This window comes from Centroberyx gerrardi, chromosome 8, assembly GCF_048128805.1.
Source record: "Centroberyx gerrardi isolate f3 chromosome 8, fCenGer3.hap1.cur.20231027, whole genome shotgun sequence".
NCBI lineage: Eukaryota > Metazoa > Chordata > Actinopteri > Beryciformes > Berycidae > Centroberyx > Centroberyx gerrardi.
The window spans coordinates 26,172,325-26,192,144 of record NC_136004.1 but is presented as its reverse complement, the minus strand read 5'-3'; the positions used below and the strand labels follow the sequence as shown (position 1 = coordinate 26,192,144).

Here is a 19,820-nt window from a genome sequence, read left to right as displayed (position 1 = left end):
TTTGCACAAAATATGGCTGAGACCATGGGATGGGATTTTCTAATTTTGCAAAAAGTCCTGTGTCGGAAAAATGAAAAAGAATTAATGAAGAAACTGAAAAAAGAACATTTAACCCTCATAAAATGTGTGACTGTATTTCTATGACGAAAATGTGCTATAATCCATATAATTCAGTCAGTGCTGTAACCAAACTAATGGCACACTCTAGTGGTAAAATATATAATTACTACTGACAACAACGTGGAACTTCCTGTCCAGCGTGGAAATTTACTTCTATTTCCTGCTTAAATATATTTTTTGCTCTCACACTGTTTGTGTTCCACATGAAGGCTTTTATTTTGAAAAACACAGACAGGAAGTATTGTTTGTTTTTGTTTTTTTCTAACTCATGCTGCATGGACACTAGTGTGTATGAGCAGACATGAAAAGACGTGCTGAAATCAAACATATTATCTCGAATTAACAGTTATGTCACGATGTATTGATGTTATACTTTGACCTCAAAATGACGTTTCCCCTGGTTTCTCCCAGCATGCATTCCGGGTTCATCTGTTACATTTTCACTTTCACTCTCGCACTTAGCTTCGGCTGAACCTGGCAGACACGAGAGGATACAGTAAGTAGAAACATTCGTAGATATATATGTGTAAACTCGTGTTAAGAGTGGAAGGTAATAGACAATATTATGTCTTAATTTTGGTGAAAGACACGTTTTGTTTCTAGCGATTCCTGACAATGAATGAATGGAACTTGTGTGAAATCGAAACCATTGTATCAACTGTCATAACTACTATTTGTTCTTGTGTACGAGCCTAGCTTATCACGGAAGTTGGGTTGGCTCATTTACTGTACTGTGCATTATTTTGTGCAATAACTCGATTAACTAGGCAACCATGACTGAGTTTTGTGCGTAAATGAGACATCCAACATTTAAGAAAGCGACTGCTAGTTTTAGAAAAGAAAAAGATCCAACATGCCCAAGGTACACATGGATGTGGGGAAATAAAACCTGAGTTTACTGTGTTTCAAAGTTGCTGGTGTACTTTGTCCCCATCCCCAAGAGGAATTACAAATAAGAATTGTTTGGAAAAATCAAGTTCTGCTTTCATTTGATCTGTTAAAGGATAAGAAGAATGGTGTGATAACTAGTCAGTTGAGAGACATTAAGTTTTCTGTTTCAGTGTACTAATTTGATTACACTGTATAATTTTCAAAAAACAATTACCTGAAGTACTGATGCATGGTAGTTGCAGGATAAATGCATGACTGATACAATGGCAATACTGTATTTGTTTCTCAGTCCATTCCACAGTTTGTTAACATACTTAATAATTAATTTTAGCAGCTCTAATCTCCGCCATACTCATCCAATCTCCACTCATGTTCCCTGCACGAGCCTAGCTTATCACTGAAGTTGGGTTGGCTCATTTACTGTACTGTGCTATATTTTGTGCAATAACTCGATTAACTAGGCAACCATGACTGAGTTTTGTGCGTAAATGAGACATCCAACATTTAAGAAAGCGACTGCTAGTTTTAGAAAAGAAAAAGAGTGATAGCACAAATTTAAAACAAATTTATAAGGACAGTAACTTAAGTCCTGGGCTGACAAAGTGTTAAACACTTTTACATACGGGATCCTCTATATTCTAAACACTAAAGGTAATGATGTTTTATTATTTTAATGTTATTAGAAAATGCATGCATAGCAGTCTGGAATAGAACTCTTAAGCTGTATTATTTTTTGATGAATTTGCCCCCTCTGGCAGGTGAGAAGTTCCTCGTTCCTGTTGCCACCATGTTAGCAGCTCCTGTCCTCCTGCTGCTGCTCCTACCCTGTGCTCCCTCATTAGGAGCACAGCTACCAGAGCAAGGCCAAACCAAGGAAGCCCCCATAGCCACCAACGGCCAGCCATTCCCCTGGGACCGGATGAGGCTTCCCAAAGCCGTCTCCCCCCTTCACTACGACCTCACCATTCACCCCAACCTGACCACCCTCGACTTCACCGGCGTCGCTCGCATCCACCTCGAGGTGCACGAGGACACAAGCACAGTCGTTCTCCACATCAAGGAAATGCAGATATCCAAAGTGCTGCTCTTGGCACCCGAAGGCGCGAGACCGCTCCGGTTTTTGGAGTATCCTCCTTTCCACCAGCTCGCCCTGCTGTCCGACACGGTGCTGACCAAAGGGAGGAAGTATGAAGTTCAGCTGGAGTTCGCCGCCAACTTGTCTGACAGCTTCCATGGTTTCTACAAGAGCTCGTACCGCACCAGCAGTGGGGAGACCCGGTAAGACTACAAATAACTTCCCTCTCACTTACTGCGGTTAAAGGTGCTACAGGTCGCATTTTAACCACATTGATTTTGAAGCATTAGTATAATAACCGTAAACAAACAAGACCATCGCCAAGATGGTAGCCTCTACCAGCTACTACACTGCGTTTTATTGGATATCGCAGAATATCTGCTGTACTGATTTATGGCACAAAGGGAGATTACTTTATAGCACAAAACAGGAAGAGGACGCTGTTCTTCCAGTGCAAACACAGCTAAAGCTTTCAGAGTTTCACAATGGTGACAGGGAGCAACAGGATCTATGGGAAACATGGTCTTAACTTTGAGAAACAGCAGCACTAACAATACCACAAGCGTGAGATAAAGGCTATCAATCATCTTGACCTTGGTCTTATTTGTTTACTGTAATTATATCAAGGTGTCACAAAGAATTTGGCAATGATATATTGATGTTGAAAAACGCTACACGTAGCACCTTTAACTCACTTTCTTAGTGTTCTTCCAGGATGTTATCTCAAACATAACATAACTTTAATACATTATCAGGGTTCTGGCGTCCACCCAGTTTGAAGCGACCAGCGCTCGGGCGGCCTTCCCCTGTTTTGATGAGCCGGCCTTCAAAGCCAACTTCACCATACGGATTACGCGAGAGCCACGCCACATAGCCATATCCAACATGCCCAAGGTACACATGGATGTGGGGAAAGAAAACCTGAGTTTACTCTGTTTCAAAGTTGCTGGTGTACTTTGTCCCCATCCCCAAGAGGAATTACAAATAAGAATTGTTTGGAAAAATCAAGTTCTGCTTTCATTTGATCTGTTAAAGGATGAGAAGAATGGTGTGATAACTAGTCAGTTGAGAGACATTAAGTTTTCTGTTTCAGTATACTAATTTGATTACACTGTATAATTTTCAAAAAACAATTACCTGAAGCACTGATGCATGGTAGTCGCAGGATAAATGCATGACTGATACAATGGCAATACTGTATCTGTTTCTCAGTCCATTCCACAGTTTGTTAACATACTTAATAATTAATTTTAACAACTCTAATCTCCGTCATACTCATCCAATCTCCACTCATGTTCCCTCTGTAATTTACCTCTTAAACCTCTCTCTTCTCCATTACTCCACTTCTCCATTTCCACCCCTATACTCGTCTGTTTCCAAGGTGAAAACAGTGGAGTTGCCAGGCGGTTTGCTCGAGGATCACTTCGACACCACTGTGAAGATGAGCACGTACCTGGTGGCCTTCATCGTGTCTGACTTTCTGTCTGTAAGCAAGACCACCCAACACGGTGTCAAGGTGAGGAGGACGGACATTGGCCGTTACTTAGTTCTCTCAACAACTGTGCTGATAATTCCCATAAAACATGGCTAGCTTTATTGGTTGCTATGCAGTTGCTTATGGTAACCAGGGAGCAAGTTAGAAATCTTTCTGACTTTGTTTTCTCCTATTGTTTATTCTAGTGCTGAAAACAATTAGTTGATTAATCCATTAGTCAATCATCAGAAAATTAATCGATTATAATTTTGATAATCGATTAATCGTTTTAGTCATTTATCAGGTAAAAATACCACATTTGCTGGTTGCAGCTGGTTGCTTTTCCCTGTTTCATATCATTATAAAATGAATACTTTGGGTTTTTTTTGGCTGCTGGTCAGACTAAGTAAGCAATTTTAAGAATCACTTTGGCTCTGGAAACTTGTGATGATTTTCTAAACTGATTAATCGAAAAAAATAGACGCTAGATTAATCGATAATGTAAATAATCGTTAGTTGCAGCCCTTGTTTATTCTTATGTATGTTTACTACTTTGGAGAAACCATTTCAGACAGTATATATGCGTTGGTAACTGTTTTATAAAAGCCACAAATCCCTTGACAGAAGTGAACATATACTATACACTATAGCAATAATACCCAAGTTGGTGATCTTTACTGCGATTCCCATCAGATTACAGTCTACGCCGTACCTGAGAAGATTGACCAGACGGCCTTTGCGTTGGATGCTGCTGTGAAGCTGCTGGACTTCTACGATGACTACTTCGATATCCCGTACCCACTGCCCAAACAGGGTCAGTGGAAATACAGCTTGTGTTATTGCCACACAGATGAATAGACTTTAATTTTAGGAAAGTATATCAAAGATGAAGATGAGCGATTTTTCCTGTTTTTCCAAGTAAGGAACAGGGAGAGGGGGATGTGGTTCAGAGGGGACATGCAGTGTTTCTTGAAGGCATGAAGTACTGTAACACCTATATAGTATATGAATGAACCTAGCATATTTAGCTTTATTTATGTATTCACTGTTGTTCCCTACAGACCTGGCTGCTATCCCTGACTTCCAGTCAGGCGCTATGGAGAACTGGGGGTTGACCACCTACCGAGAGACGGGCCTCCTCTTCGACCCCGACAAGTCCTCAGCTTCAGACAAACTGGGTATCACCCTGGTCATCGCCCACGAGCTCGCACACCAGGTAGCTGGCCTGGATCTGTTTTGTCTATCAGGGGGCCTACTGCCCTGGGCCAGTGGTTCTCAGCCTGGGAATTGGGGATATGAGATGTTTTGATTTGATTTTGCAGGGGTTGCAAGATGATATAGAATGTAACAACATATATCTAATACAAAAATGTATCATCATGTGTTTACTATTTGCAATAGCTGAACATTTTTCAACCTCTAGGCCTCCACTTGTAAGAAATCTGGTGAAATAGCCTGAAAAGGAAAAAAAAAATCAAATATCTAATGTCTACAGTACAGTTAAACAGGACTAAACCTTTATATGCGTTTGTCAGTTAATTTGCTTTTGATAGCTTTGGCTGGTTTCTGTCCTTGCATATGGAAGTTGTTCTTATGTGCTCTCCTCCCTGTCCAGTGGTTTGGGAACCTGGTGACCATGGAGTGGTGGAACGACCTGTGGCTCAACGAGGGTTTTGCCAAGTTCATGGAGTTCATCTCTGTTGACATCACCTACCCAGAGCTGCATGTGGTGAGAGCGGAGCACAGGGAGCTGACTCACAGCTGGCACCTTACATAGAACATGTGAATCAGCACACTGAGCGGTCAGAGGCCGTCATACACATCCACAATTGTCTCTTCCTCTGATTTACATTACATTTACATTTACATTACTATCCACAGTATGGTGTATATCTCTCACTCTACTCCTCTATACCTCTCTCTCTCTTTCTGTTCAATTCAATCTTTTTTGGAAATCGATGTTGCCAATAAAAATAATAAAAAAATAATAAATAAACAACAAAAAATGGACAAATGGTATTTTGAAATGTAAAAAAACGTCAAGTCCATTGTACAAGGTTGTGTATGTTTTCTGATCCTGTGATTGGTCGAGAGCTAGCTAGGCCTATCGGTGTTGTCATAGTTGTCATGGGCATCAGCACCTGATGGTAACCAGTTTATTTCTCAATATGACGGGTGGAACATTCATAATCAGTGACAATTACAGTCATACAATGAAATGTTTTCCTACCCAGTAGATGACTTCTACTTTACTTGATACTGTTATATCAAGCAATTATCACCAATAGAATTACATTGGCTGGTTGGCTAACATGGGCAAAATTATTTACAGGCAATCCTTTTTTTAACCTTGGCAACTCTGTCCTTCTCTCTTTCCCTTCCTCTCTTTAACCCCTCCCACCCCTCTCTCTCTCCCTTTCTGTCTCTTTCCTCCTCTCTTTGTCATCCCCGCCTCCACACTCTCTCCCTCACTGTCTACCTCTGTCTTCCTCTCTCTTTCTTTTCTCTCAGGATGACTTCTTCCTGGGGAAATGTTTTGAGGCCATGGAGGTGGACTCCCTCAGCTCCTCCCACCCGGTCTCCACCCCCGTGGAAAACCCCGCCCAGATCCAGGAGATGTTCGACGACGTCTCGTACGATAAGGTCTGCCTCTCCTCCAGTCAATTTGATGCTGATATATTTGATGTAGCCATTGTACATGTCCCACTTTTTGCTGCAAAAGAATTGTTTTCAAGTTAAGCTTTGCTCTCTTCCATGGTCAAAAGGTACAGGGAATAGTCTGGTAATTGGTGGGTTGAGGGACAGTAGTGTTTTGTTTTACAATATGCTAATTTTATTCTACCGTGTTACGTTCAAGAAAAAAATGTCTGCAGTACTAATACAGGATAGATGTAGGATGAATGCATGAGGGTGGACTTCTACAATGGCTACCACTATAGGTGATTCAGTTTAACTACATAAAAACTGGAAAAAGAAACAAAACAAAATTCAAAAGTTGAGACAAAAACATTTAAATAAAGTGGCTCATAAAAAGAGCTCACTCCAAACAGAGAAAGTTTGTGAATTGTTTATTTTCAGGGTGCCTGTATTTTGTTTATTTTCAGGGTGCCTGTATTTTGTTTATTTTCAGGGTGCCTGTATTCTGAACATGCTGCGAGACTTCCTGACTCCTGAGGCCTTTGAGATCGGCATTATCCGTTACCTGAAGCGCTACAGCTACCAGAACACTGTCAACAGCCACCTGTGGGAGAGCCTGACTAATGTGAGTACTGTGTGTGTGTGTATGTATGTACGTATTAGGGTGGGTGGGGGGTACTCCCAAAAAATTAACACATATATTTTGGCAGAATCACCGGTGGTTAGTTTCACATTTACATTAGAAAAAAGAGCCATTTGATATAAAAGTGTATATACAATATGTGTATTTGGATCTTGTGAGGGCTATTACCATGTCTAAAATTAAATAATGATCCATTTTAATGGGATGGTAGCTCAGAGGTTAGAGAGGTGTGCTTGTGACTGGAAGGTTGGTGTTTTGAATTCTGGAACTGCTGGGAAAAATTTGTGCAGGTAAAACGAATGAGAAAAGGCACTTAACCCCTTAATGCTCTAGTGGAGCTGCTCAGTGACCAACAGTAGAAGCCTGTGGGCGGATTGGGCAGCTCTCAGATGTGAAATGTGAAGCAGGTCGGTGTAGAGAATGCATGTTCAACTAACCTTCCCTCAGCAAATATATAAAGATTTTAAAAACCCATTGTAATGGCCAGTATGGCCTGCCCCAGTTATCTCAACTAAAGTGAAAACAATATTTGAGGGATATTGTCCCAGGAAATGGCTGTTCTTCAGGCAGCCACAAAAAAAACTTAATTGGCAGATAAATTGGATATAGTTCATTTTCCTCCCCATTTATCGATATCAGTATCAGGCTAAAATATATCAGTAGTACCAGTTGTCAATATATCATTTAGGCCCTGATGTGTTTGTGATTGTGTTTCTGTGTGTTTCTCCACCAGATCTGCCACTCAGATGATCTGGACGAGGGCCGAATGAAACAGAATGAATTTTGCTCCAAGAGCAAGCTCCAGTCTGGAGCCTCTGTAAGTGTTCATGTTACACAGCAAGTGGTTTCAATCATAGATCGACTCCTACAGTGCTTAAAATTCCCAATAAGCACGGCTAGCCATGGTTTATCAAAGAGGGAACACTTGTGGTTACCAGTTACCTAGTTAAGTGATCTTTCTTGCTGTCTTGCTCCTGTTTTTTTACTATTATATATGTATACTACTTTGAAGAAAACCTTTCAGACAGTACACATGCCTTGGTAGCCACTCCATAAACGCCATAATAATAGAGTACATGTGTTACTATGATTAGGGGTACTTCAGTGATGCTGACAGTAACTCTTACCTAGGTGCATCATCACTGTACCCATAATCACAGCAAAGAATGCCTTGTACTACTGATATAGTCATTGCCACGGCATTTGGTAGCCATCTTGTAGCAATACATTGTTATGATGACTGAGTGACTAAGCATATGTTCTGTTTTTCCTGTAAATGTCTAAAGTACTGTTAATTGGCTATGCCTTGAATCTGTCACTGTTTGTGACAGGCTTAGCAGGTATGTGTGATCACTGAATCATTATGTATCCTACTATGCGTTGGTGTGTGTGTCTGTGTGTGTGTGTGTGTGTGTGTGTGTGTGTGTGTGTGTAGAAATGGTACTCTGGTGATGAGCTGGACGTCAGGGCCATCATGGACACCTGGACGCTGCAGGAGGGCTTCCCACTGGTCACTGTGGAGGTCAGAGGTCGCGAGGTCAGGCTCAGTCAAGAGCGTTACCTGAAGACAGACGACCCCTCCCTCACCGAAGGGTAAAATGTGATGATGATTGAGACCGTTCTGGCAGATAGTTTCACATGACAAGTCCTTTTCCAACAGTATACAAGTCGTAGCAAAACAGTAAAAGAACTACAAATTGTAGAAGTTCCTCTTCCTGCATTCATCCTGAATCTATCCAGGGTTAGTATTGCAGGTGATTCTTTCTTGATGTTATGCGATAGAACCTAATTAGTAGTAGTAGTAATACAAAAGTCTTAATGTCTCTCGACCCAACCAGACCATTCCTTGTAACTTCTAAGATCTGAAAGGACAGCAGTTGATTTTTTCCCCCTCTTGGGTATGAAGCAAAAGTGCAGCAGTAGTATTCAAGTATTCACTGAACAGTGTCTTCTACAATAGCTACATATATAGCTGTAGCATTTTGTTTTTATTTCCTGTTATAATCATTTTGTGTTGATAGATTCCTGTGGCAGATCCCACTGACCTACATGACCAGCGCCTCCAACACCATCCACCGCTTCCTGCTCAAGACCAAGACTGGTGAGAGTTTTGCTGAATTTGCTGTAATGCAAATTTTTCATCCTTTAGCCTCATGCAAATCTGTTGAATTCTATTTAAATGCTATAAAATCTCAAAATCTCTACAGATTCTGTGTTATGTGCAATACCCAATGGCTATGTTTACTATCTATTACTACGTTTACTACTTAAATATTGGCCATACTCCGGTTAAGACCTTATTCAGACGATTGAACATCCCTGTTGCTCTGAATAAACCAATTAACAGAATAGTTAATTGGTTAGTGTCCCGCCTACAGATAGAACAGTCCACCAGCAAAAAAAGTATGAAGCTCCTCCCTCTTTGAATGAGCAATAGTATGTTACTTCCCAGTAGTAATAGTAAGTACTGCAGGCTGCCATGTTTTTTGTTGACATCAAAATGTACCCATAATGCTGTGCGAACCACTGTGAAAACCAAAACTGACGGGAGTAAGATGTTTCCAAAGGAGTAAGATGTTTCCGCACACAGTAACAGTTTGGGTCTATCACAAAAATGCAATAATACATTTGTGTAATAGAGGCGTATTTTTTAGATACCATGAATTATGCCCGTCACCTCACCCACACCCCTCCAAATAAAACATCTCATGGCCCGCTGTGCATTTCCAGCTCCCCAGGTTGAGAACCACTGCAGTGCACAATCATTCAAAGCGGTAACCTAAAACAAGCTGATCTCCTCCTCCCTGTAGATGTCCTGTACCTGCCAGAGGAGGTGGACTGGGTGAAGTTCAATGTGGACATGAGTGGCTACTACATGGTCCACTATGAAGGCCAGGGATGGAGCTCCCTTATCAGACTGCTGCAGCACAACCAAACAGCGCTCAGCAGCAACGACCGCGCCAGCCTCATCAACAACGTCTTCCAGCTGGTCAGGTCTGTTAAAAACCCACTTTCATTATGCCTGCCAGCGGCTTACGGCTCAGCTACACCGGTGCGCTTCTGTCCCATCCGTTTGTGTTAGCCAGTTACTTCAATGCTGCTGCTGCACTGGCAGCGCACGCAGCATGTTGACCGATCTGAAGACGGAGCCGGATCAGAGCCGCAACTTTGGAGATACGCATGGCTTCTGTTTTTGTCGGACTACGCAGCGGTCTGTTGCATATTTGAGCCATATAAATGTATAGAAATGCCAAGATTTTGCTTACTATAGTCATTTATCATCATGTCAGCAAACAAAATAGAGGATACATGAAAAGTCACTGAAATAAGGATCTATGGAGCTGCTGAGAAGCCTCCTATTTGGCTACAGTACGCCTACACTCTCAAAAAAAAGTGACATGAGTATTCCTATATGGGACATTAATGTTCAAGTACAACTTGTTTATGGAAAAATAAGCAAAACTAGATAATTGTGTTCCCTTGCCAACAGATAAAGTGTAGATAGGCGCAACACAACCAGCAGACCACAGCGGAACAAGAATGAACCTGGTGTAGCAGCTTAAAATGCCGTGCTGCAACTGGGCCGCTTGGCAACCCAGCAGCATTTGACTGGCAGCTGATTAATTAATGTTAATTTGAAGTGCTTCATTTGTGTTCCAGCGTAGGGAAGGTGAAGCTGGATACGGCTCTGGAGCTGTCCCTGTACCTGTCCAAAGAGACTGAAATCATGGCTGTGACCCAGGGCCTGGGGGAGCTGGTCCCGCTCTACAAACTGATGGAGAAGAGAGACATGATGGCCCTGGAGAACCAGATGAAGGTTAGTGAAGACTAAGCGCAAGCCTGGAAGTGGGCTGCAGAGGGCAGTGGTTGCCTAAAGGTTGGAGGAGTGGGCTTCTGGATAAAAGGTCACTGGGCTGAATCCCAGACCAGATGGGAAAAATCTGGGCGGCGAAAATAAAAGAGAAATGTTTCCTCAAGAACTACCATTGTGATGCCCTTGAGCAAGGCACTTAACCCACTTGAAATTATATTATTTGCACTTTGTAATATTTTAAATTGTTGTTTACATTCTAGCAAGGCAGTGCCATCACTAGAAAGATTTTTGGCTCAAAAATAAACAGAAATCTGCACAGTCATACTTTGTTGTCATTGAACCTTTATTTATTACATCGTATCGTCATATCGAATCATGAACCCCATACTGCGTATCGAATCCGGCATATTGTCCCATGATCCCTAGTAGCAGACCATTCCTTGTAGCTTCTGACAGCTCAAAGAAGCAGAAGAGCCGTTCCTGGGGATGGAGCCAGAGTGCAGCGCAAGTTCAGCAAGCATGCAGTAAAAAGAGGGATTTATACAATGGCTACATCTGCATTAATCTGTCTTTCCCAGGGTTACATCGTGGAGCTGTTCCGGGAGTTGATTGACCGGCAGGAGTGGAGCGACTCTGGCTCGGTGTCTGAGAGAGTGCTGAGGAGCTACCTGCTGCTGTTTGCCTGCGTCAGGAACCATCCTCCCTGTGTGGCCACCGCCACCCAGCTCTTCAACAAGTGGAGGGACTCTGACGGCAACATGAGGTCAGGACTCAACACCCCGTCTCCACATTTTCCTTCGTCTGTTTTGATAGTTGCTTGTTTATGAGTGCTCTATCCAACTATTGTTACAGGCCCTAAAGCAGGGCAAGAAACTTTTTTGTACACTTTCATTACTTTACCACACAACTAGATCATTAAAACAGAGCCTCCAAACGATGGTTGGTCACCTGCCACAGTGGCTGGTAGTGTAGTTGAACCTGCCACGGCAAAAGTAGCATTTACATTAACTAACACTAACATTAACTAGTATGTGGCTGGTGGTGTTTTTTTGAGTCAAAATCTCACCTCTGTTATTCTCTTCTAGCATCTTGTTTTCCCTCTTACAGTTTTCCCAAACGCTAACCTCATTCTCAAAACTCTGCAATTCCCAAAACAGTAAAAGTGTTTCTCACAACACTATTTTTATTTTATTTTATTTTTTGTTAAAAATAAATGAACTCACTGGTGACTCTTTTGTACAAACACAATGCTTGTTGTACATAATATTTTGCATGCAATGATTTACGCAATGAACAACTGTGTCAATACGATTGTGAAATGTACATAGCAGGCTGACAAAAGTACAATCTGTTTTGACTGGCAAGTCATTGTCAAATGAGAATTGCGTCAGCACAATAATGTTGTGTTTAGTCTTTTGCAAAACGTGCTCCAGTATTTGCATTTTGTGTGAACACAATGAGAGTTGAAATAGTGCCGTGGCCAATTGCGTTAATGTTGTGGGGTATTGAGGCACTATTTTGACAATGAGGTTACTGTTTCGGGAAATGCGTCTAAGCGATTGAGAAAAACTGTAACTTCTACAGTGTGTTAGCATACATTTATGCACAAATGAATGACAGCAATCCAGCAAGGCCAGTCATATCAGAAGTTATGAAGCCATTGATCAGCGATTGGGTTCTCTGATCTCAAAGCCTTCCCTGTTTTTCAGTCTCCCCACTGACGTCAACATGGCTGTGTTTGCTATTGGAGCCCGAACACCAGAAGGGTGGGACTTCCTGTTTGAGAAGTACCGCCATTCGATGCAAATATCCGTCAAGAGCTGTATAAAGTCCGCTCTGTCCATCAGCCCCCTGCAGGATAAACTCAAGTGGTGAGTGCTTTATATGTGCAGTGGAATAGAGTAAAGAAAAAGTAAATCCTAGTCAAAGTAGGGGGAATGTCAATTTTTAAACGTGTATTATAGCGGATTCTGCAACCTCTTTTTCTCCTTCCCACCTTCTCTCTTGTTTTCTCCCTCCTTGCATTTTCCTCCCTCTCACACTCTTCCCCCTTTCTCCTTCTTTCATTTTCCTCCCTCTCTCTTTCCATTTCCCTCTTTCTCTCCTTTCTTTCATCTTTGTTTCCCTCTCTCTCCTCTTTCCCTCTCCTTTTCTGTCCCTTTCTATTTTTATTGCTCTCCTTCACCCTCACTCTCTCTCTATCCTTCTGTTTTCCTGTCTCTCTCCCTCCTCTCTGCTCTCTCCCCTTTGTCTCTCCATCTCTATCTCTTCTTCTTCTCCCTGACTCTCTCTCCCTCTTCCTCTCTATCCTCTACCCTTTTCCCCTTCCATTTTCCTCTGTCTCTCTCTTTCCATTTCTCTGTCTTTCTCCATCTCTGCCCCCTCCCTCTCTGTCAATAGGATGATGGAGCAGAGCCTGCATGGTGAGGTGATGAAGACTCACGACCTTCCTCATGTGGTCATCGCTATCAGCAGGAACCCCCGTGGCTACAAGCTGGCGTGGGACTTCCTCCGGGCCAACTGGCACGCCCTGGTCAAGAAGTCAGTCTCTGCTCTCAACCCATCTCACATTTAGATTTCTGTCTTTTTTTTTTTAGCCTTAGTCAACCTGGAAGGTTCATGGAAAGTCCAGTATAGAGAGTCCAGTACGACCACAGTCTTCTGCTGTTGGGTTAGGAGTTGACTGACTCCCTCAAAGGCAGCTTGACAGTTAGTTGACAATTGTTGAGGAAAGAGAGCGTTCTTCCTGCACTTTCCCTTCCCAGGCTAGTCCCTAATTTGACCTTTCATTTACAAGCTCGCTTCCTTAACCTTTACGTTAGCACCGCCTCCATATGTCTCATTGATAAATGTTCAAGGAGCGATTTTCTGGGCGTCACGCTGAATCTGAGCTCTTTGGCTATCAGGGTTGGAATTGAACCTGAAGGGAAGGAGGGAGGTACATCCAAATTGCAGATCAAACATGTTTATTCAGGCAAACAACCTATGTGTTGTGGCTACTTGTAAACCAGGATTGACTCTCATGTTAATACACTACTTCTCATTTGTCAAGCTTAATTAATCATCAGTTAGGGTTGTTGCAAAGCAGTCAGCAATCAGGTCTGCTATCGAAAATGGGACTTTTACAGAACAAAATGTTATGGTTAGAGGTGACTGTGGGCATGTCAGAGAAGTCCTATAGGTCTTTGCATGGCACGTCTGAATTCCAGTATTTTGCTCTCAACTGAATGTTATATACTTAAAAATTAGGTGTTCATCGGGATTCCTTTAAGATTCAAAAGAAGCCAATAAGCACCTTAGTGGTCCTCACTAGACATAATATCCCTGAAGGGTTCTTTGAAGAACCCCATATGTTGGCTTTTGGAAATGGTTGCAGCCAGAAGAAGGTCTTTTCCTTTTTAGACTGTACTAGGAGATGTTTTCCAGAGGTTGTTTGTTCTGTGCTTTGGAGGTGTGACTGTGTGTGTTTTGATCCCACAGGTTTGACCTGGGCTCCAGCTCCATAGCACGCATGGTGACCGGAGTGACCAACCAGTACTCTACCAGGGAGATGCTGGATGAGGTAAGCTCTTTTAAAAAATATATATATATATTTTCAGGTTTTTGCAATATAATACAAACTAGTACAACACAAAACCCATACCCGTCTTCCACCCGCCTCCCTTCCTTTTACATACACTCTCCATCACTCTCTTTACAGTAAAGCAGGAAGAGGGGGAGGAAAATATATATATCTAAGAAAAGAAGAACAATGAACAAAGAACCAAACAAAGAACAATGACAAACATACTGAACACATTGCCAGACATAAATGCATTATAACATGAAGCTTGGATGCCCATGACAAAAGTGAGACATGGTGATATGCAAGACTACATATACTATTATAGTCCACGTTATTAAGTTAAGGTATTTTCAGGCTGTGTGTCCGCTCGGGTCTCTCTTTACTGTGTGGGCCTCCATTGCTCGTTATTTTAAATCAAATATATGAGCTGCTGCATGTTCCTGACAGCCCTAAGAACCTGGTATATTTTTAGTGTTCACATCACCGAGTAATAAGAGTTAAAATATTTAAAATGTGGTGTCCTATTAACTCAGTTACCTAAGGCACATGCCACATAACTGCAATGTCCCGGGTTTGTATTCGACATAAGACCTTTGTCGCAGGTCACCTCCCCCTCTCTCCCCCATCTTTCCTGTCTCTCCCTACTGTCAACTATCCAATAAAGCAGAAATGCCCAAAAAATATTTAAACTTTCAGCAAAATAAAGCCATGCTTCAAATGGGTACTAACGGCAAACTGGAAACTAAAATTGTGATAAATGACTATACACAGTTAATTGTGCTGTCCTACTTTCAAGCTTGTCCACCAGAGGAATGTGCATTTTTTGTTCTCATGGCAAGTATAGGATGCATTTTCAAGTCTACCTTCACTGTGTGTGCTCAGGTGCGAAGCTTCTTTGGCTCCCTGACTGAAGAGACGGGCTCAGAAATGAGGTGTATCCAGCAGACGTATGAGTCCATTGAGGACAACATCCGCTGGATGGACAGCCACCTCCCTCTGCTGCAGACCTGGCTGGACAGACGCAGCCTCAGACGCAACACACAACCACAGAAGCGTGAGGATTTATAGGTCCAGGGGAAAGAGAGCAGTTTTCAGTGGATAATATCATCACTCAGGGTGGAAACTACACTCTAAAAACTCATCAGGGGTTCAATGGGGTTCCTGTCAGATCCAAAGGGAGCCAGTAGGCACAATAGGATTCATCACTATATTAAAATATCCCTTAAGAGTGACTTGAAGAACCCCCTTATGTTGAAGTTTGTGGAAGTACCATCAACCCTTTATGAATGGGTTCTTCAAGGAACCTTCTGGGGTTCCTCAGTGTTGTAATCTCAAGGTTCCTTGAAGAACTTTTACTTTTTAGAGTGTAGTTTCACAATGATAGCGCTCTACCATGGTCTTTGCACCTGGATATTTCTGTTGAAAGCTGTGAAGGAGACTTTAAAAAGGAATATTGGTGCACAGAGCAGTAGATGGTCAGGAATTATTGATGGCTGGCCACTATCCAGGTTAGTAGGTTTATACTGTCAACCAAGGTGGGTAGTGTAAGCTAACCAGTGCTTAGTAGAATGAAAAAGGTAAAGTCATAGAAGCAAGGTAAGATACGATAAGTCAGCAAATCAACATAAGGCCTAAACTGCAGGACTAGATGTAACTAGGCCAGGATTTTAAATACCAATATTCATAAAACTAATTTACTAGTTATTTTTTTTACTACCCTACATTTCTACAGCAGAATAGGACCTCCAAATGATCAATGGTTACCTGTTGCTGGTTTTAATTACCTACCTTGTTAATGGGTCCACATAAAAAGGAGCAGTCTTTAGTATGTTCAGATTGGCTGTCTGGCAATTCTGCCAAAATCCAGATTGGCCGAATCACTTTTGAGCTGCAGAACCAGGTGTTTTTTTCTTTTCTATTCTATTCTATTCTATTGTAGTCCATTCTATTCTATTCTATTCTATCCTAATATTCTCATTTTAGTCTCCTCCATGAGGCTTTTGGGTGACAACAGCCAATCATGCACCATGTCCATATGTCCTGCCTGTCACTGTAACACCATTGGCGTTAAAGCTAGTGATCAGTCAGCCATTTGACAGTACCATAGTGATGTGGTTGATAGATGCAGATAGCAAGGCTCTTCAAAGCAGAAAAAAAAACTTCTTCTGTTGCACTTGTTAAATTTCGAATGTCTGTAATTACGTCCGCCAAGGAGGTAATGTTTTCACCTGCATGTGTGTTTGTCTGTCCGTCTGTCCGTCTGTCCGTCTGTCCGTCCGTCCGTCTGTCCGTCTGTTAGCAGGATATCTCAAAAAGTTGGGCACGGATTTGCACAAAACTTGGTATGACCGTTGGTTATGGGCCAAGGAAGAACTGATTATATTTTCATGTCGATTGGCCAAAAGGGGGCGTGGTGGTGGGCGTGGTATTTCACCAAAAGGTGCATAACTGCCTTGCGGGGTGTTCTCGGCCTTGGCGGAGGTCTGTGCTCTACTGAGCACATTTTCTAGTTATTTTTGTAATTGACTTTAAAGAAAAAAAACATTTTTAGAAGTTGAAGTACTGCTGTATTTTTTGGACTCCATATTCCTCCATATTAGAAGTTTGGAGGCTTTGTTCATGCTTTTGTGTTTGTTTTACTTGAATGTTCAAGATTTGTGTGGATGAGTGCAGTGGTAGGTGTTGTAGAAGTCCCTCTTTATACTGTGTTAGTACTGCAGACAATGCCCTCTTCAATATTATATATTAGAGACAAATAAGTAGGATATTGCATTGCAAAATTCTGTTGTCTCTCAACCAACTAGTTACCAGACCGTTCCTTATAACTTCCAACAGATGAAAAGAGAAAGCTTGGATTTTCTTCAAGCAGTACCTCTTAAAAATGTGGGTCTTCTACAACGGCTGCATCTGAATGAATTCTGAAACTTTTCCTATTGCACTTGTTAGATTTCTGTTGTCTTTAAGTGTTGTTATGTAACTGACTTAAATTTATTTTTAATTGAAGGAGGCACTGCTGTATGTTTCTGAGTGTAAACATATATAAGCCTCCATCCTAAATGTTCAGATACAGTTTTTTATGCTGTTCATGCTTGACTTGCCGATGCTCAAGATTTGTGACGAAGACGAATATGAATTCAAGAACTTTATTGAAATACTTCATCAATACCAAATTAACAGCTTATTTATTTTCATGCAACTGTAACATCACTCTTTGTAGGAGAGGATTCCTAGCATTTCTGTTATTTTGTAATCTGAAAATATGTCGTTTTGAATAAAATGTGTGCTTGTTAAATCCTGAACAATAAAATCAAAAAAGCAAAGTCTTCCATTTATTTCATTTATTTACACACCAACGTTTCAGCTACATTGCCTAAATGATGGTGATATTGTTAAACCTTGCTCGTTTGCCCCTGGGAGTTGTATCCTTTGTTCCTTTTTACTCATCTGATCAAAAGGTAAAGCGTTTTGGCCAGTAGTGCATTTCCTGGCCTGCTGGGTAATTTGATACTCATTTGGTTTGTGTTTCGTTCCAATTTCATCACACACACACACACACACACACACACTATAAAACCCACCCCTTGAGCAAATACGCAGGAAGAGGTTCTTTACAGTGTTAACTCAAAACTTGATGTAGGCTGCACTGGCTTGCTCCAAAATGGCAGTGCACCAGTGAAAACCAATTAATTACTGCCTGATTTTTAAACATTACATTATTTAAGACAAGGAAAGAACACTTAAAACACGACTACATCAACATATTGTAGCCATGTGGTAAAAATTCAAATTGAAGTTACTAACTCCTCATCAGATATGCATTAGTGTGTGTGTGTGTGTGTGTGCGTGCATGTTGGGTCTGACCACTACTGCAACATTCCCCCACTCCATCAAGGTTTGATTTATTTACCCTTGAGAAACATGAGACATGCCCACTTCCCGCATATCACACATATACAGACACACAGGTAGGCATATGTACACATACATAAATGCACTTGTGGATTACACACACACACACACACACACACACACACACACACACACGCAGCATGAGATACACCCCATATGCCCTGGTTCCCCTACCAGTTGGTGATGCAGTCGATCAGCATGCTGTCGGAGGTGGCAGGACCCAGAGCTTCAGCCGCCTGAAGTGGAAGAGGCCGCAGTGGGATTTCTTCCCAGTCTCTTTGACTCTGGAGCGGCCATGTTGGCTCCATGTTGGCTCCATGTTGGCTCCATGTTGGCTCCATGTTGATGTGAACGCTAAAGATCTGGACTTCAGCTAACTCTCTCCTATAGTCCACATTTAGGTTTTAACAAAGTTTTATTTCTACTACTACTTATTATTTCTACATTGATTTAAGTACGGGGTGTGTTTACTGTACTTCTTCCACTGCTGCTGTTTCCAAGGTAACCTGTCTCTCACCTGATACCTGCTGGAGAATGGTAGCTGCTCCTTTAAAGCTTCTAATGCAACCATAAAGTCTTCCTGATGGACCTTTAGCACGTCCTGGTAAAACACACCCTTCAACTGATAAAACACACACACACACATACGTATATACATATATATATATATATACACGCACATACACATACACATACAGCAGTATATGCCCTTATAGGCTAAGCACACACTCACAGACACATTAGCACATCCTCATATAACACAGCTTCAACTTCTGAAACAAACACACACGCAATGAGATGCATGTACACATACACACAGAGGCTCCACACACACACAAACACACACCCACACACACTCGAGTGTGTGTGTGTCAGCACACCCACAATAGAAACTGTACTCTGCTCCTGTGTTTTCCCTCCCAGTGCTTCACCTGAGCAGCGCTGTGTGAGGGAAGGTAAGCCCCTTTGGTCCGTCTTGTTAACATTATATTCTGCTTCCTCTTCATGAACTTACTGCTACATTATTTGAAACTGGACGAGCCGGTCTCTCTTGAGTGATTTTAAACGATTAACTTGAAGTAGACTCAATAAGGAGCTGTCTATGCTTTGTTTAGCCAGGATTTATACAGACTCGGCCCCTGGTTCCCACCTGGCTGCCCGCTTACGTAATTAATTTTGACTTTGCACTTAACTTTTATGTGATTTTGATTGTCTCCACCTTGTAAAATTAAAGTTAAAATTTAAGAGTGTAATTTAATATATACAGTACATAAAGATGTATTGTCCTTATGAGAAGAGATAAAATTGAGATGACATAACACAACCAAATGGCTGTTGATTGGGATACAACTGGGTGGGGCATTATCAGCCAAATGCTTGTAATGGTAATTTGGCTGTGGCTGTGTGTCCACTCTGCCAGCCACTTTGACAGGAAACCAAACATCATGCGGAGGATCTATTCTCCTCTAACAATCCAGTTAGCAGGTAAAATAGTGGAAGCACATTGTGGGATAAATTAGCCACTGTGGCTGGTGGACAAACACATTTGTCTCCTGCCCTGGTCGTTTCACAGTATATAGCTAATGTTAGTTTTCAATATGCTCAGGGGCACTATGGCAGGTTAGGGTACTCTCAATACCCGAACCCTAACCCTAACCCTAACCCTAGACCAGCAACCCTTAACTAGGCAGC

General features: G+C 41.8%; 1 protein-coding gene across 2 annotated transcripts; it reads left to right on the top strand.

The window, feature by feature from the left end:
* Window positions 1-590: 590 nt before the first annotated feature.
* erap1b (endoplasmic reticulum aminopeptidase 1b) lies at window positions 591-17,122 on the top strand. 2 transcript variants are annotated; one of them, XR_013505042.1, is made up of 20 exons: window positions 591-616; window positions 1,770-2,289; window positions 2,842-2,980; window positions 3,468-3,602; window positions 4,254-4,374; window positions 4,622-4,776; window positions 5,176-5,289; window positions 6,072-6,203; window positions 6,691-6,822; window positions 7,574-7,657; window positions 8,276-8,433; window positions 8,862-8,941; window positions 9,651-9,834; window positions 10,501-10,657; window positions 11,233-11,417; window positions 12,364-12,525; window positions 13,055-13,195; window positions 14,135-14,216; window positions 15,102-16,485; window positions 16,522-17,122. XR_013505042.1 is itself a non-coding variant. In XM_071897677.2 (19 exons), exons 2-19 carry the CDS (start codon window positions 1,799-1,801, stop codon window positions 15,285-15,287), a joined length of 2,838 nt encoding a protein of 945 aa, XP_071753778.2. In that variant the 5' UTR covers window positions 591-616; window positions 1,770-1,798; the 3' UTR covers window positions 15,288-17,122. The 2 variants fall into 2 exon arrangements, 1 of the variants encoding a protein (XP_071753778.2); XM_071897677.2 differs by having other exon boundaries at window positions 15,102-17,122.
* The last annotated feature ends 2,698 nt before the right edge of the window (window positions 17,123-19,820 follow it).